Here is a 25,983-nt window from a genome sequence, read left to right as displayed (position 1 = left end):
TGTTCCAATCTAGGTTGCGCTACTTTGAGGTCATGTCAACAGATCTTACTCACCCATCTCACCCTGCATCTGCTCTACAGAAAATACTTACATTCAGGACATCAGTCTTTACTTAAGCCATGAAAGCTCTTGTCTTTAGAATCCAAGCACTCTTGATAAACAAAGATGGAAAAGGTTTCACTTGTACATCTCAAGAAAGCTGAGACCAATAATTACCTGAATAAGCTACATCTCAAAAAACAAAACTAACACCCTCACTCCCACCCACCCCAACACACGCACTAAAAAAAACCCCTGACATCCCACATGCACTTCAAAAGCACAGCTGTAGAGACTACTCTGATAGCATATAGGCTTCAACAGAAATTTTAAAGCTAAAGAAATGGAAGGCAATGTTAACTACAGAATTTCCTGGATGACTACAGTCATTCCCTGGACAACAAAACTGAAAAGTAACATGATCAGATCATTGGAATTTCACTGTTTATGCCAAAAAGGGAGAAGTTCTCATACTAAAGAAACAGGAACTCAAGTAGGTTGTTGATTTTCCCCTAAAGCTGAAATGTCATTTGATACAGAGTTAATCTTAACTTACTTTTTAAACCTGTGGCTCCCTTTGAACTCACATTTGATTCTTGGTGCTTTCCAAGGCATGTACTGAAAGCAAACCCAGAATATAACAACTTACAGGTGAGGATCCCACAGTCTCGCAACCTCCGGCTGAGAAAACATGTAGGAGAAAGCATCTCTCCATGTGATCACCTCAGTCATAGTCCTGTACCATTACAAATTAAATTAAAAAAATAAAATAAAAAATAACAGCAAAGCTTCTCAAGGAAAACTTATGGGTGCCAGAATTATTCCATAAGCCAGCCCAAGAACAGCAAGCTACACACCTGTGCACACCCTGCTTTAAATATGTTCAAGGGCAAAAAAAAAATGGAAATGCTATAACTTTTAAAGTATCATGGTCAAAACCCGACACCCCACTGGGTTATTTGCTACGTGTATAGGCTTTTTGCACCACACCTGCTGTGCGTGATGTCTGCACTTGCAGAGCCTGTGTTACTGAAGGGGAAGCATGAAGATGGTGCTGTTCTCCAGCATTCTGATGCACTCATTTCAATTGCATTTTTAACTCAACTGAATCCAGCTAAGAGGATACTCTACCATGTAGATATTTACCAGTTCACATTTCTATACCACAGTCTCTAAAGATGTCTCCTGGTCTCCTATAAGCCAGTAGTAGACAGTACAGCCTCTTTAAGATGGCATGTGGTTTCTTGAAGCTATTACCAAAAAAAAAAAAGTCAAAATATTTTCAGTAACTGACATACCATCATGACAAGGACATCACCTTTCAAACTGGATAGTATTAACAAGGTCTTTAGAAATCTTGTATTTACTGTAGATATTTGATGTCTTGTGATGAAACTGCAAAGATGAGCAGACAGCACTGTCACAGTATTAATGGTAGGTTAGTATATGCAAATTCTTGAACTACTGCAGGGCTTGTAAGTGTGTGCTCAGAGGCCCTGACAGTTACGCAGCTACTTGCTTCTGCATGTGAGAGGATTTACAGTGTTCAAAAGATCAGACTTTTAAATAGTAAAACATGTAAGATGAAAAATAAATGGAGCATATTGATTCCAGCTGTCATTGAAAGGCGAGGTAGAAGGTAACGAGCACTATCATAAAGACAAATCCTTCACATTTGGCCTGTTCTCTTTATAATAGCTCTCCTGTAACAGCATACAAATCTAATACGGAGACAAGTGTAGATGTGGAGATATTTCTCCAGAGAGCATGCAAGGGATCCTTTGTGAAGTTCAGAACAAGTTGTCAATGAAGGCGACAAACAGGTGGCCACTGCAGTCTTAGTGCCGCTTTGTTACTGAACATTCCCCATCCAAACACCCCCTCACTGTACATGCTGCCAGAACTCCTCTGAAGGCAGTGGTTGGTATCATCTTCCCTCTAGAAAATTTGTTGTGTATATGCCACATTAAACTCAACAGAACACTAAAGCAAAAGGAGAGAAAGAGCTCTGGTGAAAAGAAGGAAACAAAACAAGCTCATGCTGCTACAGAGCATTTTCTTGTTTTATTTTGGATTATTCTTCATGGATCCCCCCAGAAGCAGATTTGGAAGCTTTTTTGATTGCTCAGAGTTGGACAGAATACTTTCCACAAAAGAAAAACAGAGTTTGGTAGCATTTAGAAAATTAAATGGAACCACCTTCAAAACAAGTTTTTCAGAAATGTCTAAGTTTTCACAGCCCGAGGCAGAGGACAGAGGATCACTGAAGACAAACTATCTGGCGTGCTTCACAAGTTGTCCCTCGGCCTCACCTGCTGCTGTAAATACAGGTTTGAAACTGACAGCGGTAAATCTTATTACCTGACCAAAATGGCAATATCTGAAGTGTTCAAGTCAGTTGGCAAGACTGCAATTCATAGGTTTATTTTTATACAACATTGCAAAGTTTGTGAAAATAACAAAATTGTGTGTTTTTGAAGCTGTGAAGAACATTATGCATATGTGACAGATGGGTCTGTGAACTGGAAAACCTCCTCATCATACAGGTCTTCTGGTAGTTTTTCATCTCCATCAGCAAAAAACGTAGGGAATGGAGGGTTTGTATTGCAGTCTTTGTAAGTAGGCAATCTGCTATCTTTGACCTAGAAAGCAGGAGGGGGAAGGGTAGGGTTAATAAGTCTCACAGAAGACATTCAGACAGTGATACACTAGAAATTAAAGAAATCACTTTGCATGCGTAAGAAAAAAACCCCAACAGCATTCCATTATCACATTACACTTGTATATGTGAAGAATCCCAGGTGTATCACCAGTTACTTTAACATCAACCCCAGCTACTGAATTTAACATTTTGTACCCGTCACTAAGGAGTTTTTAACAAAACAGCAAAACAAAACAAAAAAGGAGAATTTATCACTTGTATGATAGGTTTATCAGTACTGTGAGAGAATCAAAACCAACCTACTCTCATTAATTCATTGCTCAATATTTTAAAATGTTATTAAAAGACATGTAAGTATGGCTTGTTTAAACTTTGTTTATATCCCACAGCACTTTCCCACATGACATACCAAGGTAAATTGGTATAATCACCCCTTCAACAACCAAGACATGCTTTTGCATTTATGATACAAACTAATTATGGCAACTAAGTTTGCAAAGACATGTGCATGTGCTGTATTCAGTCCTTCTGCCTACCGCAGAGCTATTCAGTGACTGCAATTAAGCATCTAAAATTCTTCATCTAGGAATCAGTACCCAAGTTTGTCAAACACGAGTTATTTCCAAGAACTGTAGTGCCACAGGGAAATTACTTTCCTTCACTGACCTCTCTACATATGGAAAGATTTAAAATCTAGCCCCCTGAAACTCCAATCTCTGAAGAAAATTAGTAGCTAGAATTATCAGCAAAAAGCAGTTTGTCTGCAGTAGATAGCTGGTATCTCTGAAGAAAAAAGGCTACAAATTCCCAAGTGATGAAATTTTATTTAAAATTAACTTCTTCATTTTTAAATTATTACATATGATCTTCCTCCTCAGCTGTAATAATCCCTTTCATCCACTATACTCAAGTGGATTAAAAAGAAAAAAAGTACAAATAGATTAGACAAAATATAGAGAAGACAAGCTCTTCCTCTTATTTTTATGGTGGCCTTTTAAAGAACCAGAAGCTTGCTCTTACTTGGTTGGACAAAAACCTCACATAGGACAACCGTGATTTATGCCAGAAATTAAATAAAACAATTTTATGCCCACTGAAATTTCTGTTCTGACAGCACTATATTTACCAGATTCATATATGCGGTTACTTGAGCCTTTCCCAAAGTCTAGGATGATTCCTGCAGATGAAATGCACAATAAATCTGACTTACTTCAGCTTCTGAAGAACTGTTTTGGTTCTAGTTTTTTGTTGGTTTGTTTGGTTTTAGTTTTTTTTTTCCCTGAGGAAGTTCCAACAGTTTTCTAAGCACAGGCTGGATAAACAAAATAAAACTTTTTTTCTAAGAATTGAGGGGTGAAGGGCTCTACATGTTGCACTGGTTAGGATGGCTACAGCTTTTCAAGCTGACCATTCCTCTTCTGTCAGACACTTCCCTATGAAAAGTGTTCTCTATTCACTTGTAAACTGCCATGTGTAGCTACCAAAGCACCTGTACTCCTGGCAGACAGCAATTTACATTGTGTATCTACATGGAATAGACGAGGCTGAGGTCCACATCCAAAGACCTCTGCTGCAACAGTTCCACCAGCAGTGGGTTCAGAGGAAACACAGCTTCAACGGTACCATCTGAACTGCTGAAGCTGAGAAGTCATCCTCCCCTTCCATTACGCTGCCACTGTTTCTTTTACCATATGAAAACAGGTTTTAATTAACTTCACCAGTTACCTATTATTTGCCTTGCCCCTTTCTCTTTTACTCCCTAATCCTATTACACATCACAAGCCTGCTTCATCAACAGTAAAAACCCCCATGGTCTCTACACGACTTACCATAATATTAGGAAGATTAGAATAAATTATTTATTTCTGATAACTTATAACTTTCATACGTATCTTATTAAAATGCTTTGTTATTCTGGATTATTCTCACCATGAAATAATATTTGCTGTTACATACAGGCAGTTTTGAACATCTAGAAAATGAAAGGAATTTAAATGGCCATGTTGTCCCCCACCCCCCATCTTTTCTTACAACAACTTATCAACAGGGTTTATGAGTTGCCCTTAACTGAAGGCAAACCCAACAGTCTAATCTTAGTCCTGCATTAGTTTATCTAAATAAATGCAAAATTTCTGTGCCACCTTAACATTGTATTTTACATATTAATGTCAGGTGGCATTTTGCAGATAGTGCCTCTTGTGTGATAAGGAGAAATCTTGAAGTACTTTTAAGATTCTTACGAAACATTTTCAACAGACCATTGTTGTTCTCAGAGGAGTACAATACTATTTCATTTCACCCCTTCCAAAATCTTCAGATGCTTGACAGATCCCAGCAGCACAAGCCACATCTGATATTAAAATGATTTCCTTCTGATATGCTTTTTCTTGACTGGCATAACTGAAACAGTTCTTTTGACTGATGAAAATTACTGCTGCTCTTCCATTTTCTTCCACATTCATGGCTTTCAAACATAATTTAAGTTCTACTCCTGAAGCACCATCTTAGAGCATCCCTAACAAACTGAATGACCATACTCTTTCTCCATTCTAAGCTTCAAAAGTTAAAACAGATACTATTATTACTCCTCTCAAAGGGAAGAACTCAATTTCATTTTACATCTGAAAGTACTGATCAGCAACTTAAAAAAATTACCGAATGATTTCCTTTACATTTACCTTTACTGATCAGCAACTTTAAAAAATTACCAAATTATTTCCTTTACATTTACTTTGGGTATGGGCAGCACCATACCCAAAGGCTTCCTGTATGTACTACCTCAGATTCCTGCACAATAATTTCAGGGTATTATAAAGGGTTAAATGGTAGCAGCAGCAGTTACACTTGTCTGTATAAGCACATACACAGACAAGAAGTACATGCGACCCAGCACAGCTCTTCCTGCTCTCCCAATAACCTTCTGAGAACATCCCTAATAAAAGAGTAAGTTTTAATGCCGTGTTAGAAAATCCAGTGAATTTAGCTCTCATCCACAGAAGGAATCGGGCTGAAAGCCCAACTTGTTATTACAATCCATAAAAGCATTCACTGCATGACTCAATCTAACCTAATCACTTGGCTTGCTCAACTTCTGTACTATTACCACTATATGTTACAGTACACTGTACTATAGATAGATGGTATATATTGTATATAAACTACAGTATATTCTCTGTGAAGTTTTTTATTAACAAAGTTACCAGCGAAAGCTGAAATCAGAGCTAGCTGGGATTTTGTCACTAGATCTTTAAAACAGTCATAAAGGTTTTGCAGACTAATAAATTGCACATATGCCTGTCCCATATATTCACTGCATAACAGATAGTATAAACAAATACAAATTCAGAAATCTATCACCACAAAATACTTAATATGGCCTTAAACAAGGCATTAAAACTTGATGCTTAAGTCACAACTCACATCTGTAGTTTAATGGGGCTTCAGGCTGTTAGCAACCACAGCAAAGAATGCAAGTTGTTTGCTGAACAGTAAAATGTGCTTAAATATACAGAATATTAGAAATAATCACCACAGGTGTCATATATTACCTAGCTCAGCTTCTCTGCTATTTTTGAAGCTAGACAAAAAATTTAATCCAAGAACTGTATCCATTTCTGACCAGCCTTATTTTGTCTTAAAACTAAAAAACCACCTTCACTCAATTCTATCATGGGGGCCAAAGTATGAAAGCATCACACTATGCTTGCATGTCCTCAATTTGAGCACAGCTCATCCAGCTTGGTATCAGCTGCTAGAAACAGAGACAGCAATACTGGCAAGTGTGATACAAAGTAAGTAGGATGCAAACCACTATGGACTTCAGCCCTGGCGCTGCCTCCCCCCCAACCCCCCCCCCCCCCCCCCAAAAAAAAAAAGCAGCAGTAGGTGAAAACTGAGAAGTTGTTTATTAGCTCAAGCAGAATGCTAAAGCAACTGTGTACACCAAGTTTAATTCAATTCCAGCATACAAAAAGGCCAGTTCAGTATCTAACTCGCTAAGTAATTCCTATGGGTTACAGGACTGGCCGGAATTTCTGCTTTCACCACAAGTGATATATTCAAAGTGATCAACATTGAATGTCCTAAGAAAACCAGATGCTTTAAAATTAGGACAGGTATAAAACATTATCAAAGACAAACTATAACATCCTGAATTATAATACACTATATTACAGTATCCCCTCCATTACAAAGCATCTACTTAAACAGGGTATTAGTCTTGGGCTTCTCTCTTGAATACCAGAAGAGGTAACTTTTTGGTAATACATTTCAGAGAGAAATTGAGAGCCATAAGCTTCCAAAAGAAAAAACTATTAGCTTTTTTTTCTAGAGGATCAACACCACAGACGGTAACTATAGGCCCTGTGACCTAAGAAGATACATCAAGAGAAACAGGTATTACCTGAGGTAGGCTGCCTCGATAGGCACAAAACACTAATCTACAAATGCTTACTCTGTGATGTTACTCTTGTAACAGAAATATTCCATATATTCTAGCACACTGTTAAAGTTTCTTAATTTTATTAGACCTTGTCATTGAGAAAGAAATCCATGCTAAAGTAAGCTTTCTGATTAGTTTTCCAGTTGGCTAGAAACATTACTTATGTCAGTTATTTACATGCATGCTTCAGCGTGCCATAACAAATGAAAACTGATTTCTAATTAAACCAGGAATCCAGCAAACGCAGTATTCTGCACTTTTATTCTACTGAAAATGAAACTTGAAAAATTAAGGGTGTCACCTCTGTCTTGATACAGTGCTGATGCACTAAGTTTCCAAAAATAAAGAACATACAAAAAAAAAAAAATTGCTTTAAGGAGTACTGTGGTTTTAATGGCTACCAGGCAACAGAGTGGGTACTGAGCACAAATGCCTTCCTCTTACAGACACACAAGGAAAAGCATTATGCAATATTCCAGTTTTTGAGCTCAAAACCAGATGGATCCAAATTCCCTAGACATTAGTCCTACCTAATTATAGGCAGGTATTTAGTGGAATGAACAGTAATTATGAATGCTAATATCCCAATTTCTCCCCCCAGCTACAGATACAAACAAATATACAACAATGTATAGAAAGTCAAAGTCTATATGCAAACAAGAAAACACCCTGGAACAAAGGCATAAGACACAAGCTAAAACCACAACAGGTGAGTGCAGCAAGATTAAACAGAAAGAAAAACCAGAAATTAGAAAATACATGCTAAATAGTATTGCTTTGCATGCTTTTTTAACTAAAGCTTTCTCCTCTTCGGACATGTATTTGGAAATATAAGGGAAAAAAATCTAATTAATATATGTAATTCATGTAGCTTATGGAAGGAAACAAAACAGAATGGATTTATCAGTTTATGGAGCTGGAATGAACTGTTGCTGACTACATACTCCCTCCAATCACCAAATATGTGAGTGGAGGCAATTTAAAAAAAAACCTATTTCATAATAGTAATACCTACCACTGTGCCTTCATCTCAGTGTTATTTATTACTAAAAAGCCATGAAAATTGGAGTCTTGAGCACTTTGGTCAAGATCTTTCAAATACTATATTATGTTAATCAAACAGCTTGAAGGGATGAAATCCCTCATTCTTCCCATGGATCCTCAACCCTCATTAATGAAATTACCCACAACTCTAAAATGGGTATACCAAAATGCATACTTGAAGATACCTGGACTTCTAAACTGTAGATAACTATGACTTGAAACATTTTCAAATATAGCTGACTTATGAATACAATTAATACAGATTCTGTATCTTGTAGAAGTCATGTACAAGGATTAATAAAGCAGTCAGAAAAATGCCTTGTGCCACTTAGTTAATACTGGTGCATTAAGTTTACTTTAAAAAAAAAAAACAACAAACCACCAAGGGAGACATTTTAACTTTTGAACTTAGGATAAAGTTCCAACCATCACCCATGACAAATCAACTGAACAGAAATCACTCCTGGACATGGCAAGCACTTAAAATGGTATGCAGCAGACTGCCATGGCAATCAAAGTCCACTATCCTCTTCACATCACAGATGTCAAAACGGTTGTTTTCCTGCAGTATGCTCAAATAGCTTGGTCCAGCAGTCTCCTGTTAATAAGGCTGTTGACAGTACTGCTGCCTAAGAATTTTTTTAAGCTAATAGCAGGACTGCTTTCAGAACAAAACAGTAAATCCAAGGTGTTAAGGAGGATGCTTTCCTAGGCAAAAGTAATGCCTGAGTAAAGAGAAAGAAAAAGTGGAAGAAAAAGGTGGAAGTGACCCAGTCACGAGAGAAAGCACATAACACTTGCAGTAGTTTCTCCTCCAAGTGTAACTGAGCAGTGTCTGATAAGCAAGGGGGCATTGACTTGTTTAAATGAGATATTCATGGTGTATGTAAGAATGTGTGGTATTAACACACACGGCTTTGCTTTTAAAAACAGTTTATATTACAGGTGTTTAAAAAATGTTTCTTTTCTTAACTCACTTAAAACCAGAAATCAAAAAATTAATTTACTGAGTCTAGCTATTATGAGCTGGTAGAAATAAGTATTGTATTCAGAGTCTCAATGGCTTCATAAAACGTTGTATCCTTGCAGATAAGACAGAGATGTGCACATGTAGCTGCCACTGAATGATATAAGTGTGGATTTTAACGCATGACTAGGAGAACAAGATGTAACATCTCTTGCAACAATTAGCTCTTGCTTATGAGCACCATTAAGATCAAAGAATGAAGTCTGGGCGTCAAATGTTACTCTTTTATTCAGCTACATGATGCTGCTTGCATACATACGTTGTCATTTAATTGTGCATTTGTCATAGGATGTCATTTTTAAACCTCAGACTAACATATAGCAACCAGGTTCATGGCTCAGGATTATAAAAAATTCTTAGAACACAGTTGAAAAGGGCATTCAGTCCAATACAAGGATGAAAACCCAGTCAAACTACAGTCTTACGTCTGTGTCACTGATGTCATGCCAAGTTATTTTGCAGCAGTTATCCTGAGAACTATTTCTCCTGGACATCTGTTAACCAATTTTCACTGTCTTGGGTGAGAAATGCAGGATGTATTTTCCAGGCTTGGGCTGGACATTACAATCACAGCAGTTTAAAGATACCTCACTCGGAAAAAAAGGCGATATTTCCAGTGAGAGAAACACAACAATAAACTTCATTTTTCTGTGTGTAAAACACCTACTCAAAAGCTAGGGTTGCTTTATTTAATGCCCAGTAACTGTGGAGTTCTGCTCCACAACTAGAAAACACGTAACAGAAACTGGGTGCCCATAGTAAAATATGACAAAAGCGTGAATAAACTAGTTGAAAAATCTGAACTTGATCTCTGTAACTTTTCAAGAACTGGATCGTTTAAATCCCTACAATACCGAGAATTTTAAGCTATATATCAGATACATAGGTATATGACCAACAAAATTTGCACTTGCAGTTGTGTAAACATACCTAATTAGAAAGAAAAATCTATTTCGAAAATCCTTAAGAGTACTTTCCTTGCTTTGATGCAGATTATTCACAAGAACACATATCAGACTCTTCATTGTTTCAGTTTTTCATAGACAACGCTGAAACAATCTCCATAAAATTTGAAATTAATTCTGTAGACTGCCACAGAAAATAACACTGACACATTTATACTTGTTGCAAAGGGAACTTGTATCACTATTGTGAACTCCAGCTGTCTCCTGTACCTCTCCTGCTCCTTAGAAAGGTAACTGCTACTGTTATGGGAATACTTTGAATAACCTTTAAAGCAGTGCCTGTTGTGCATTTCTGTTCACGAATACAGCCCTTAAATAACGTTCTGGAAATCTCACCACCGTGCTGTTGACTCAGGTTAGTGTTAAAAGGGATAGACCCAGCTCTGAGGGTCCTGTAACAGGGTTACAGTGACTGTGTTGGTTTATTATATGCTACATGGGTGCACAACCCCAGTGCAAAGCTAAAAATGAGCCATTTCAAGGAAGCTGGTGACCCACTGCCCCTATTAATCACCCTTTTACATAACTGATCCTACCATCCTTTAATTCAATAGTACAAGATGGGACTCTGAAGAAATGAAGATTGCATTGTAGAGAGCTTAGGAGTCACTAATACCACTAAGTTGAAACTAGTAAACATACCTTCACCAGACAATTTGTGTGACCTGGAACAGACCCATTTACATAAATAATATCATGTTTTGTGTTGATCCTCCACACCTAGAAGACAGAAAAAAAACCCAGACACTGAGCTCATATTAAAGACTATTCCCAGCTTTACAAACAACAGTCCAGCAAAGTACAAACTGATTAATTGGAGGTGGTACTCTGGGCAAGAAGAATGTTCTGCACAGGCATAAACTTGCCACAAAATTCAGTGACGTGCCACTCCGAGCGCAGAGCTTTCTAACACGGAGACTACTAAACAGTTCTAAAGGGCTTGTGATCAGGCTATGTTTGGTAAGGCAGCTCTTTGTTCAGTGTAACACCAACCAAAGCTCCAAAGCCTTTCCCTCTAAAAGCAACAGCTGTTGAAAAACCTAACACCTGACAAATTAAACCAAATATGCTCATGAAAATCTTACTGTGCCCATTTGTTTCTTAATTCTATGAGGTGCTCAACTGAACACACATGTTTTTTGTTTCAAGAAATTAATTTCAGTTGGCAGACAGCAGCAGCACCACTTTTTTTTTTTTTTTTTGGCAAACTAGAAGCTAATACACTTTTTGTGCAAACTGCAGAGGTTGCCTTTAGAGACACAGAGTAGTAGCTGTAATAGCAGAGGAACTGCTGCAGCTGTGTGCACATCAGAACCTGGACAGAAACTATAATCCCCTTTTTGCACATGGAAGTGAAGGACCATGATAAGGTTAGAACTTCAAACAACTCAGGCTTGGGTTGGGTTTGAAACAAGTGGAATAGGTATGAAAACATCACAGAATGGTCAGGGTTGGAAGGGACCTCTGAAGATCATCCAGTCCAAGCCCCTGCCAAAGCAGGTTCTCCTAGAGCAGGTTGCACAGAGTCACGTCCAGGCGGGTTCTGAATGTCTCCACAGAAGGAGACTCCACAACCTCTCTGGGTAGCCTGTTCCAGTGCTCTGTGGTCCTCAAGGTAAAAAAGTTTTTCCTCATATTCAGATGGAACTTTCTGGCTTTCAGTTTGTGCCCATTGCCCCTTGCCCTATATCTGGGCACTAACATTAACTGAAGGTCACCAGAAGCCTGACTGTTTCCCATTCCAAAGGCAGAAGTCAAGGGATACAGTGAAAAACACATCAGATGTGGAAGTATCCCCTGGAAACCCAGTTCCCAGGGTACACAGATGCAAAGGGAGTTCAGATAACTTATTTGTAACCCACAAGAAGACAGGAGTACACATTTGCTGCTCTTGTCTTTCCACTTGCTTACTTCAAGATGCTCTGGATTCTAATAGAAATGACAGACAGTACACCAACACAATGGCTAAATCTATTGCTTGGCAATGCAACCCCCTCATACACATTCCAGTATACTCCAAACTCACCTTTAATCCAAAAGATGTCCTATAGATATTGCCCATTTTACCAGGCATTTTCTTTCCACGATAAACTTTAGCAGCTTTCTAGACAAAACCAGGGACAATAAAATTAATGTAACTGCAAGAGGTAAACTTACAAACTCAAGAGAAGTACCGAAGAAAATATGCTGGTATTTCCAATGTTGAAAATATCTAATATTGATTAGTATTTTAAATACCTCCTGCTAGAGATTAGGTATTACTCTACATGTTACCTGAAATACCTGCCCTCAATCATAAAATTGCTATACATACTGTCATATCAACAAACGGATTCTAGCTTTGCTTAATACTTAATGTGTATAGATTCAGAGCAAAATCTGCACTCATCCCATGTTTTCATGTCGTAAAAGTCAAGAAAAGTTTTTTTCCTAAAAGCTCTGTCAACACAAGACTCATCCACCTCACAAGACTGTAGCAAATGGAAACTTGCTTAAATTGTGGATGCTACCATAGCACTCCAGAGCAGTCCTGCCCAGGAAGGCTCCCAAAACGAAGATAATACTGTAGCTTCTTCCCTCTCCTTAATCCATGTCATTTATACTGATATAAACCAGATTTTTTAAAGCATGTATTTTTGAGAACTGAATTTTTAATTACATTCCTTGCTATTGCTTAGTTTTGGTATTCCATTTTTGTTTGGCTGGGTATAACCTGGAGAACAAAGGTGGAAAAGAAAAGGCAGGAGTAAGAGCAATAATTTTCGGTTCTACAGTATAATCAAGGCATTTGTGTCAGCTTCCTGCACCAATCTGTCATGCATTAATAATGTTTTGGTTTGGTGGTTTTTCAGGTTTTTTAATCATACGAAAGTCAGAATTTCAGGAAATCATCTGCAATTAAGTTCTAGTGACAGGATTCTGTAATAGACAATGCAGGATTACAAAAAAATATCTGAGGTGGTCAACACTGGACTGGAAAATAAAAGTCAAGACATTTTTTTTCCCCTATTGCATCCTTTCACTTTGTCTCCTTTTCATGATACCCATTTCCAATACTATTTCCCATTCTATATACTTTGTGAAATTACATCCAGCATCACTTCTTATGAAATTCTAATTTGAAGAGGGGTTATTTTGTAATGAATACAATCTGCTAACAAAAAAATAAATAAAAAAGTGTTGTACATTTAAACGTTTATATTTTTCAGTCTTCAGAGAAAATAGTGCCAGGTGTAAAATTCATTTTCCAGCTGAAATGAAGGACTGTAAATCAGTACTGTATGTTTTTACATTCTCAATTACTCTAACTTCATTGCCTGGTGCCTTTTTGCTTTTTATAATCCTTTTTCAATTTTTCTTTTAATTTCTCTAAGAAAATTACAGACAATTCAGGTTCAGTACCGTGAATCAGTTGGTCTTAATTCTGTACAATGAAGCTAGTTTGCAAAAATCCCTCTTAGTTCAGCCTAAATATTGTGCAGTCTTTATAGGGACAAGCTTTAAATTAATCTGTTCCAAACAGCTTTTAAACTAATATTATTTACAGTTTGAAACTTAAAAATATGACTCTGTAATCTGCTTAAAAATTCTTAGAAGGCAACAAACTATTCTGTGAATCAAAAGAGTTCATTAAGCAGCTATGCATCCAGACAAGGTGATAAAAGCAAATAAGGTTCCAAAGAATAGTACAATATTTGCAGTATAAAATAACAGCTAAATCCTTTCCAATCTATAAAAGCTGTGATAAAAGATGCACAGAACTCTTTGAAGCATGAAGACTAGTTCTCTCAGCTATATCACAAAATACCACAATTTGCTCAGTTACAATATGTTTGCTCACTTATAATCAAGGCATAAGAGAACAGCTATCTGCGTTGTTTATTATACAGGTTTCTGAACCTCCTTGAAACAGCTGGGATTCACTGCTACCACCGAGTATATACTAACAGCTAACTATTGTGAAATCGTTCACTTTTAGTAAGCAGTTCTCAAAATACTGAAGAATGTTTAAACAGGAAATAGGAACCCTCACATTGGTAGATATTGCTCCAGGACGTCTGTGAGTCTTTGTCTGGCCATGGCTTGCAGGCTGACCTTTAAATCCCCACCTCTTCATGACACCTTGAAATCCTTTACCAATTCTGAAAAGAAAAATAATTAAGAAACAAATCGGGGTTAGTTGGACTTAAGGTTTCTAGCAATAACCAGTAATTTAAATCAGGCTCATGATCTTTTTACCTTTAGCAAAGCTCAGCAGACAGAAGACTACACACATTTTAAAAAAATCTGTATTTTATACCATAAACATATTCTAGTGCAATACTTAAAGACTGCTTTACAGAATAAGAAGCACTAGAAGATAGCGAAATAGGCAAAAACACTAACATAAAATGCTCCTTGTTACGAAGGTCCTCAATACATGGTACTGTAATGAAGCTTTTGGCAAGGGGACACCGGAATAAACAAAAAAACCAACCAAAAAACCACAAATAAAAAGCAACTACGTAATAACACATACCAAAACTTAAGGACAGGACATAAGCATCATGAGAGGGAAAAGACGGCTGCTTAGACTAGTATAAAAATAAATGAAGAAACATTTATTTTCCAAACTAATCTCTTAAACAGTTTGCTATGTAGTGAAAACACAACTCTTTTGATTGGTACTCATCTGACAAATAAGGTCTAAACCACAATAACAAATAAAACATATTTTCAGGGTCCATGCCTTAATCTTTGAGGCACATGATAATGTTACTGGCTTTGGAGTTCTCTGTTTACTGCAGGGACAGACTTGACAGGAAAAACTCCCTCACCACGGCACAAAAGAAAAGCTGATTAAAGCTTGTGTTTAAGCCAGCATTGTCTCTTTCCAAAAGAAAAAGTCTGACCACAGGGTTTATGGCTGCCTGATTATTTAATTAATTTAACAAGATGATCCTTTTCCTCCAGTTTACAGAAATCCTTTCCCTGCTAATGTACTTTGCAATGTCACGGTCCTATTACTTCAAGCATTAGAACCTTCCAGTCAAACACAGGAAAATAAAACTGGGTATGAGTATGCGCACAGCTGTATATATGGACTAAATTTTGCTGACTCCCCTGATAAGAAAAGCATTACCATTAAAAACTACAGAAAAATATACAAATGTGGAAAACAAAACCTGGATTCTTTCCTCTTCTATATTCTCCACTGATTGCTGGCCTACAGCAAGTCAAACTACAGTCAAAACCAGCCACAAACAGCAAGACTCACTAAAGCCACAGAACTGTAAGGAAACAAGACTAGAACAACCAGGGTGTACGTCTACCTGCTCAGAACCCAGTGGTCAACTCCAGTTAAATCTGGTACAGAAGACAGATATGTAATTGTTTGAAATCAAAAGTCCTGAGGAAATGCTAAAATGTGATTCAATTGGTGACATGTTCCTTTGGCTTGCCAGTTAGCCAGTCATGCAAGTGGTTGCCACCAGCAAGAGTCCTTCCAGGCCAGCTGACAGTGGTGAAACCTGGGGATATGGAGAGGGTCAGGGCTATGGGACAGAGCTGATGGCATCTGCAGGAGGGAGGACCTGGGCTACCTGGAATCAGGAACACAGGACAGAAATCTAAAGGATGCAATGTTTTGTTACACCAGTTTCTCATGAATCAGCTTATTTTAAAAGCCTGCAGTAACAAACAGAGATAATTGTGAAAAACAGTTTGAAAAATACACTTTAAGAAAGGCTCAAAATTTGTTTTTCTATGTCTGCAGATTGCTAGGGAATTAATAACTTTAAAATACATAGCAGAAACTAAGCTACACAAAAACTCTTATCTGCTCTGCCAAAATGCTGTTTTTTTCCTTTGGAACTATCTATTACTGGCCATGTTTCCAAGTAGACTGCTGCCGGCATCTCTAGCTGGAAGATGGAATTAGCAAACTCTCCAAACCCAACTGCAAGTGGGCTGCACAACAACAGTCATGCAGATAGCTAGAGCAAGCAGATTGGGGAATTGATTGATTCTTTAGCTGAAGAAATGTACTTGCATTCAGAGAAAACCATACAACCATCAAAAGCTATCATTTCAAAAGAAAACTACTATCAACTTTCATCAAGAAGCATAAATCGCCGATGTAATGAAACCACTTCAATATTTCATCCAGATTGTTCGTTTTTAGACATGAACAATTTAGAGTACGGTAAACTGTACTTTTTAATAAAATGTAAAAATATAAGAAAGAGTTAACTGTAAGAGATACTTTTTGAAAAAATGTTTACTTCATCAAATGCTATCAGGTATTTTCAGCAAGAAGCAATTATGTCACATGATATAATTGCTAGTGTTTAATGTCTTATGTAACAGACTATGCTCATCTTCTACTCGGTCTTTCCAACTACACATTTTCTGTGAAGAAAGACTTGTACTTTACAATATTGAAGTCTTAGCAAATTCACAGCAAGTGTGGCCAGACTGAAAAAAGAACACTCTGGTAAACCTGAACATTCTTACGCATCTGTTGATCTGGAATATGAAAACAAATCTCCAACATCTGAAATACTGTGGCTCAAGTCAAGGAAAGATATCTCAATGATGAAATCAGAATATTTCATAAGGTAATAATGCTTTACTATCTACCAAGGTTCTTTTGTCATATTAGTTCAATGATAATGTTTTAGAATAGTTACATTTTTTAATTGTGAAAAACTGACTGAAATCTCTGAATTACCTACACACACACTTTATTTTTTGATTTTTTGAACATTTTCTATTCAACATGACACCGCCATCATCATGATTGAAAATAAAAACAAGTTGTTATTAATTAAATAAAAAGCTATAGTTTTCTTTCATTTTGGAGTTTTTGATTTTTTTAATAAACAGTTTATAATGTCCTTTAAACACATGTCAAGATGAAAAACAGTTACTGAGGTAGTGTATATTTCTTCCTAGACTCATGCTCTATGTGAAATAAAGCTGGAACCAGAATAAAAACTAAAGGGTTATGTAAATAAAATGTAAAATTTAAAATAAATTAAGGAACTACTAAGATCTTTAAAGCAAATTTAGAAAGCAGGACTGTTCAACTATGTTCTTAGTAGCCCAGCCACTATAGCTCATTCGTTCCAGAAGAATACTGTTTTTCCAGCCTAAGTCCACCTTGATGTGACTGTGATCTCTGGGCTCAGGCAAGTGGTGAATTTCTGTACTACATGCGAAAAAACAAATATAAGGACTACATTTTCCATGACTCAAAATTTACCTGTATTTTTAATGCAACAATTTTTATATTCTTCCAATTGTATGAAAAGCAAAGTCCTTTTGAAATCAATACTCATATAAGCAAGGAAGAGAACTTAGATGCATACTGTTAAAAAAATATTATAGAAAATCTGAGAAGGATTGATACAGTTTGCAGTTTTTTAAACTATTTTATTTTTTCCAAAAAATCACAAATAAATGTAAGGATATTTTCTTGTTGACTTCTGAACAGATGCCAGATGTCAGCTAATAGTATCACTTATTAATTTCAAATTGTTTAATTGATTTCTTTGATCTTCTTAAAATTCACTAGGTGTGAATGCATTTAGCAAGTTATCACCAATAAAATACAAGAAAACTAATAATTGAAACTAAACCTAAAACAGTATTTTGCAAAAATGAATGAAAGACAAAAAATCCCCTCAAAGAACATGGGATCTTCTATTACTTAAAAAGTCTTGTGAGCTCATTTCCAACAAATATTTCATAACATTAAATTAGTGTGAGCTAGCCAAATCAAAAGTTTAAAACATATTGTTATTAAATATGCGATACATACTGTTTCATGTATACTATATATACATAATTCTATTTAATTTATTAGTCAACATATGTATAAAAGATACCAACCAAGCATGTACCTCTCCTGAAGTTATTTTCTTATGATGATCTGCATCACCATTTCATTTAAGAATGCATCAAAGGAATCCCTTATTTCCCCCAAAAAAGTCCTAACTACTGACATCCCACCACATCTAGCTCATTACAATCTGTGAAATATTTAAAAAGAAACACAATACAATTCTAATTTAGAACAAACTCAAACATGCATCAGAAGTGGTATAACTCCAAATCTCTCAATAGGCATAAGTACTGACAACTTCAGATATTTTTGAACAACATGCATGGTTTGTCAAAGTGGGATCTTAATCCAGAACCATCTAATAATTAAACAGAATTAATATCTACATTCCATTCTGAAAGAATCAAGTTGTGTGCAGTATCTGAGATGTGATAATCAAGAATGTACACTGAAGTAGAACATCTGTCATCCTACTTAACACTGTTGTAATTTCTTGCTAATATATCTTTTACCTGTCATCTTGGCTTGACTTAAAGACTATATATTTTTGTTCTGACAACAGTAACAATAAACACCATAACTGAACAAAAACCCATGCACAAGACCTATCTTTATTAGGTATGATACGCCTAATGCCACTGTTATTCCATAAATGAATTTAGTCACTGAACTTTGCTTTGCTGAAGCATGATTACCTGAGTCCCAGAAAGGAATCACAGGCAGCAATGATGATATGCAAAACTAAGATACACAAATGTTAAATGAAAGGAAAATAATACTTCTTTAGAATTAAAAATATAGCTTAATTACAGTTGTTCTAGTCTCACCTGCAGGAAAGCAACTGTTCAGGTTAACCACCTAATTTTGTGCAAAACCTCATTTTCCAGGTTTGATACAAGTAAAATGCCAGTACCTAATGAGCCAGCTTTCATTTAGAAAGTTACTGGAATAAAGCACTCTAATTAAACAACAATTTAGTTTGCTGCTAACTCTTCAAACTTAGATAATTTAAAAGACAATTAATTAGATGCCGCAGAGGAAAAGGATTCCCAACTACTTAGTCAAATAATTCAGACAATCATAGAGCATACTTTCGGGCTCAGATTACACTGTTAACCTAGCAAAGCTTAAAAAAACCCCATAAACACACCATAATCACCACTTAATTCTGGCACATTTCAAATAAAACTACTGTTGGCTTTTTCTTTGGAATGACAAAACTTCTGATGTTCCAAAGGTTTCCTGAAATGTTGATGAAACAGGTCATGAAGTGGCAGAAAAAGGAGGGTATTTTTACACCTCCACGTCCATACAGCATTGGGCTACCACTGTAAGGCACAGTCCCACCTCTCCCCATCCTCATGTTTTGGTCATCTTTGTACTAGTGCAGAAGCTCACTCAGCTGATCAACAAGCTGGGACATGCAACTGATTCAGCTGAAAACTAACCTAGTGAAGAATACAGATTTCTCACACTGATCTTGTCCTTCATGCAACTCAGGATGCCAGTACCAGTGACAGAAGGTCAATGGGAGCTCTGTAGGAGCAAGCACCACCTCCCCTTTGGGCAGCAGCCTCTACTATGTTGGCTTAAAGAAGTGACAGAAGTGCAGCCCGTGAGAAGTGTTTGTGGACCGTGATATGTATTTTAGCCCAAAGCATATCAGGGTAAAACCAGACCATCAGCCCACAGGAATTCTGAAGTTTATTGCTGTCCCTAAAAAAGGCACCAAGCCTTTACATGTTTTTGAAAGATGCCTCTGAAGCACCAAGGAAAAGTCTTGTCATTAAAGACTGCTATAAAACTTTGGGATTGAGCTTTTAAATTGCTGAAAATAAGCATTAAGAAAAAAATTCAGCACTAAAGAAGAAGATTGACAGCATGCAGACGCACTGCCTACTGTCAGTGCTTTAAAAGCTACTCATACTGTGCTGAACAAATTACGAGACTTCAAATAAAAACAAACTGCACGCATCTTTAACTGAACCTTCTTGTTTTTGTGAAAGTGTTTCTCTTCAGAGGTACAGATGGATCAAAACATTTCAAAAGACAAAAACATTTGCAAGGGAAGTTTAAAAGCAGTCATAAAAAAACACACTACACTTTGGTAACCAAATCAAGATGCTTAACCACGACTTCCAAAATGTAGTGCAAGTATGTTACTTAGTATGCTACGATAACTAAGAAAAGCTTGCTCAATTTTAAGGAACATATTTTTGATTTACATCTTGGCAGAAGGAAGCATACAGAAGGATATCTTGCTCATCGGAATCATTAGGAGTTGGTAAAAAAATAAAATATCCTTTATATTCCACTATATTATCTCCCCATTGAGGTGAACCTTTTTAAAGGAATAATTAGAATTAATCGTGCTATTAACAATAACACTGCTATTTTCATCTATATGATTTCAAACATTGCACACTTCAGTGTTTCCTCCAGTAAAACAAAACTACTGACCATTACAAAAAAGTAAAGAACATGTTCATGTAAAAGTATATCTAAAAACTTCATTAGCGGCGATAGCAAGTTTCCAGGAATTACTGCCTTTTATGTCCATAATGATTTGATTCAGGTAGATGGAAGTTGTGGGAGGAAGGAGAGGAACTCACACTGTGCTCCCTATTGTAACCCAGCATTATATCCTGAAGTACCTTTTCAAAATGCCCCTATAGCTCAGGATTTTTCAAGTGCCTACACCACTTTTGAAAATGGGTCTTTAGAGAGTAATGTACAAAGGCTTTATTTCACCCTGTGAACCCTCCCCAGGTTCCCTCTTTGTTCAGTAGGGAGAAGCCGGCTTCTCTTGTGGGGGGTTCAGAACACAAGTCCAACATTAAGTATGTTCTCATGTTTCCCCCACAGCATAGCCCAAATGCTACAGCTCAATGCTATAATAACTTCCAAGAAAACTTTTTTTGCCCTTCACTGAAGCATTTCTTGGTTATTTTTATGACATTGTGAAACCTGTACTTACAAGTACTGTAACTAAGAATGACAGAAACAGTATTCTGAAAAATAATGAAAAATCAAACCCTGCCCAAGTACCTGACTTAAAGCAACACTGGATGAAATTGCATGGAATAAAGTAAAAGACTCAAAGGAAAACTAGTAACTTAATTCTTGCCCAAGAGTTAAGGGAATGTGGTAAGTGCAACATTCCAGAAACATGGAAATTAAGATGAAAGAAGCATTAAAAGTAGAAATCAGCATGCAAGCAAGTCATAGAAAAAGGTTAAACTCCCCCCAGATACAGAAAGAATGGAATGATTAGAGAATCATATTGACAGAAATCCCACGATAAAAAAAATATAAATGTATCTTTCTCTTTGGCTGAAGAATTTTTTCTTCACCTGTATAGTAATATTGCATATAATAAGCTATCAAAATCAGCACTACAAACAAAAGGCTAATTTCTGATATGGGATCATAAAAATATCTGGAGAAAACAGATTAGAAATACTGAATTAAGATAGGATGGGTTCATGAACTTGACCAAGAACCCAGTCTATTTTTAGCTTGCTCGTATTTTCAAATACATATAGCAAGATACAAATCAATACCCTGTGGCTGCTTAGCAGTATCTTTTACATTACCAAAAAACGCCTTTCCTAGTTCTTGAAATCCTTCTAGGAAAGCAAAGCTTTTCTGCATTAACAAAGTGCACTTAATCTACACGGAATGAGTGTATTCCTAATGACACTATGCTTTGCTTTGCAAACAAGCTATTGCCTCTTATAGGCTGTTCACTGAATGCAATTGAGAAGCAGAATGAATAATATACGAGCTCCGAGTATTACGTAATGAAGTTTGACAGAGAAAAATATTCATTCCAGTCAACTCCTTTACCTCCTTTCTCAACAGGGTGCCCTTACATGTGTATTAGAACTGACAGCTTGGCTGTACTGATATGGTTGGTTTCCCCATATATACAAAGCCCTGTGAATAATATTAGACATCTTTAAGTATTAAACATATGTGAGACAATTACAATGGATGACATTTCAACAAGACCAGTTGGATATTACCTTCATTACACAAAAAATAAAACATCAAATGGAAAACATTATCTTTGTATCACAACACAACAAAAATACACTTCATTGAAATACAGAGCTAGGAATTCTCAGTAGAAATCATGGACGTAATAGAAGAGGTAAGACTTAATCTTTGCTGCATGATGCCAGTTTTTCTTTTGACACCCTCTACCACTTGAGCTCTAATTTGGCATTCACAGTGGTCTGAGAGGAAATCATTCCTCCCACGTTAAAGTAAAAGATCATTAGCCATTGCTGGCAAGGAGATGAGCTGGAACACGAGAGAAAACAAAAACGGAATCTGACAGCTCTGTTGTTCTGCTGAATGTATTCACAATCTTTTTGCTTTTCTTTTCGTCCACATGTTAAATCTCTCTCTGCCAAATCAAAATTAAGCAGTTTTTCTGGGAACTGATGCCTTTATGCAATTATTCCCCACTTTCACATATCACAGATGCAGCATTATAGACCTCTTCACCCCTGCTAAGCTAAAGGACCTCTTCTCAAGTTGTCTATCAAGCCCTTCCATGCTAATCATACAATTGTTTAGGTTGGAAAAGACCTTTAAGATCATTGAGTGCAACTGTTAACCTAGCACTGCCAAGTCCAGCACTAGACCATGTGCCTAACTGCCACATCCACACATCTTAAATACCTCATGTATGTGTGACAGACAACACATCAGCACCATAGCTCTAACAGTACTATTTGTTGACCTTCGATATTCAAAGTCAAAAGTAAGCCTCAGCAAAGAAAGATAATTTTATATTTTTGACCCAATGGCTGAATGGACTTGTATTTCCTGCCGCTACCCTTGCTTTTGTAAACCATGAGTTCAAGTCAAAGTAGAGGGGGAAAAAAATTCAACCAGTCTATTTGGAAGATGAACCATACACATTACATCATTAGGAACCTACGTTTTTGCAGTAACATCCACGAACTGCCCTGGGCGGAAGTGAGCAGCATACAAAGGAGTACCTTCAAAAGAAAAAGAGATCATGTTCAGCCAAGTGCTGAAAACCTCAAACCACTATCCAGTCATTACCATCCAGCATAGATTACAGTCACAGGGAAGGAAACAAAACTTTATATTCACATATTATTTGTTCTTCCTTATAAACACCAACTAAACCAGATGCTTTGTAGTTACTACTTAAGCACATTTCTCAGTTCCTACCCCAGTTTCAGATGAGTAGGACCAGGAGGGGTCAGGACTTTACTCAGATATGCTGCACTTCAGACGCCAAAAGAGACAAAGCCCAAAATGCTTAATTAGTGAAGACTCACAATAAACAAACCTGGCAAGAAAACAAAACATGTTCCACTTATAACTACTAGCACTTCACAAGGTGGAGGGTTTTTTAAAAAAAAAACAAACCCCTAAATGCTTCCTATTAAAAAATGGGGTTAGGAATCAAGAAAAAGATTTTTGCAATGCTTCCTCTTTGTTAAGACACAGTATTTCCAAACTAAAAAGACTGTGGCAGAAGTACAGATTCATTCACTGGGGAACTGCCCATTACAGTAGCCTTTAACAGAAGCAGTGCTACTGTAGGTCAGTGATATCACTCACCTGACTGCAATTACACTCATTCCAAGTGCTTGTAGTAGCAACATTTTAATTCTAATTAAAATTTATTTTGTTGTCAGCATTTTTTTCATCTGAGTGCAATATTCTTTTATTAGCAGCTTTAAAAAAACACCCAACAAAACACCTGAATTGATAACTTAGTTAATTATAAATTAACTTTAATCTGGAGATGCATGCAGCAGCATGTTTAACAGTTTCCAGCCTGTTTTAAGACAATTAAAAAAAAGAAATTTTAATTGCTTCATATCCACACCTATTTTCATTGTGTTTTCAAATTTCTATGAACACAAACTGAAGTGATGTAAAACTCTCCTAAGTGTCAAGCATAAAAATACTCATATTATTTAATATTATATTTATACACACCTAGGATAAGATGCCTGTCAACTGACAAAAAATCATGTACATGAAAAGTGTTATGTACAAAATACACACAATTAAAATCAGTTTATTGAGAACTTCCAATTCTGCTTTATCTCAAACTTTTGCTTCCATTTATCAGTCCAGACTTCCTCTTCATGTCAGATTTTATTTTAATCAGTCACTGCACTGTCTTAAAAGGTCTTGCAAAAACCTTCTTTAAAGGTAAATAAAGATATGTATTAGAATTTCCTACGCTACATAATTCTTGGGAAAATACCTACAACTGTCAAAAAGCACAAAATGAAAGCAACCTAAATACACCAGCTAGTAAACCTTAAAAACATAAAACTTTTCATTAAATCTCCAAACTTCTAAAACTAATTTTTAGTGAGAACATTATAATGTTGTATATAAATATATACATATAATATACTATAAATATAAAGTTGTCAGAAAAAAACACTATATATGATAGCCATCAGTCCTACTTCTGAATGCAGCAAGAAGAAACAAACCTCAAACTTCTATTTTAGGCTCCTGAGAAACATTGCCACAAAATTCTGTGCCCTTCTCATAAGGATAATCAGATAACTTCTTGTAAATGCATTCCTATTTATTCCCAACAAGTGAGTCAAGGTTACAGACAAGTATTTTTTTAACTCAATGTTCATATTAGCTAGTTCGGATCAGACATTCTCTAATCAATGGAAACACAGCATCCAGGAAAAAGGAAAAATCCTACTTCTCATCACCTAGAAAGTAAAGCCTAATTTCTAGTTTTCCCTAAGAAAAATGTTTGTAGTAAATGACAATGAATTAAGAATTCAGCAATTTCCATAACAAAAACTAAATACACGTGTCAACTTGGTTTAGGTCTACAAGCAGCAGATGTTAAATGATTACACATGTAATATGCAGTAGCTCAAAAAGATTACCTGGTTTAATTATGGCATCATCTGTTACGTTAAATGTTGTAACTTTCTGCTTCCGTGGTACTCCAGCTTCTTTAAAAATTTCCATTGCAGCCTCTGATACCTGTAACAAAGAGCAGCCATAAAAAAGAAGGATACCCAAGGATTAACCTAGCACAGAAAGGGATTGCAAACTGTCAACACCACTCAGAGAAACAGATATATCATACTACACTTTCATCCTGAGACTAGCATTTTAACTCTATAGAAAATCAATTTAAAACTCCTGTGTCTGCATTTTATTTTCTGTCAACTACTTACCCTACAGCTACATCACATAAACAAGAGACATATGGAAATTTCTAAGATCAGAAAAGAGAAAACAATCATTTAGAATGTACATCAGCTATATTACTGCCTTTTCATGGCTTTTAAGGAGTTTTGTAGTAATTTAAAAGCATTTTCTCTTTTTCAAAGCTTCTAACGACTTAGTTCCACACCACCATAAATATAATTTATTTAACTAACAAAACCACAGAAATAAAGCCTAGTCTTGCAAAAACTTCTCGAAATGCTTAACCTCCCACAGAAACCAAGCTAGAGTCTCCGAACAAAAAAAGAAAAATGAAGAATAATTTACGATTCATGTATTTTTAAGATATACCAAGTACACTCAGTGTCAAAAAAATGCTGACCTATTAATGAAGGGCTCTTCTTTTGCAGTCTGACAAAACCAGAAGTACTTAAAATTGCTCTCAGCTCACAAGACAACTCATAGAACAGCTGGCCACTGAGATGATACCAAGCAATGGAAACTGATGCAGGAAAACTGTGGCCACAGGAAAAAAGCAATGCAGCTGATTGTTTTTCAAATGAATTCTAGAAAGCAATTTAACCACCTGTGAATACTGTCACACTTGGATAGTCACATATCTGAGGTTCACTTCACAAACGTTCTGCGCAATTCTTTCTCTCTCTCTCAAAAATAATTTTGTGTATTTAAAGAGAGAATAATGTGAATGGCTTTAAAATCATAACTTATTTTGAAAATCTGCATGTTGACCTTCCTTTTGTT

The 25,983-nt window shown here is 36.3% G+C and overlaps 1 protein-coding gene across 2 annotated transcripts in view; it reads right to left on the bottom strand.

Annotated features, from left to right (window-relative positions):
- Positions 1-2,078: 2,078 nt before the first annotated feature.
- Positions 2,079-25,983, bottom strand: part of MRPL3 (mitochondrial ribosomal protein L3) — a 31,145-nt gene continuing 7,240 nt past the window's right edge. Inside the window, exons 5-11 of one of the 2 annotated variants that reach the window (XM_055708203.1) lie at positions 24,933-25,032; positions 22,961-23,021; positions 14,212-14,320; positions 12,205-12,282; positions 10,821-10,898; positions 3,828-3,878; positions 2,551-2,681 (exon numbers count right to left, since the gene is read on the bottom strand). In XM_055708203.1, the coding sequence (XP_055564178.1) occupies positions 3,867-3,878; positions 10,821-10,898; positions 12,205-12,282; positions 14,212-14,320; positions 22,961-23,021; positions 24,933-25,032 (438 nt within the window). In that variant the 3' untranslated portion in view covers positions 2,551-2,681; positions 3,828-3,866. Of the gene's footprint in view, positions 2,682-3,827; positions 3,879-10,820; positions 10,899-12,204; positions 12,283-14,211; positions 14,321-22,960; positions 23,022-24,932; positions 25,033-25,983 lie in introns of both variants that reach the window. The other variant, XM_055708202.1, reaches the window with a different exon arrangement.

The sequence above is a fragment of the Falco cherrug genome, chromosome 4 (genome assembly GCF_023634085.1).
Source record: "Falco cherrug isolate bFalChe1 chromosome 4, bFalChe1.pri, whole genome shotgun sequence".
In the NCBI taxonomy this organism is placed as follows: Eukaryota; Metazoa; Chordata; class Aves; order Falconiformes; family Falconidae; genus Falco; species Falco cherrug.
This window is presented reverse-complemented; position numbering and strand designations above follow the sequence as displayed.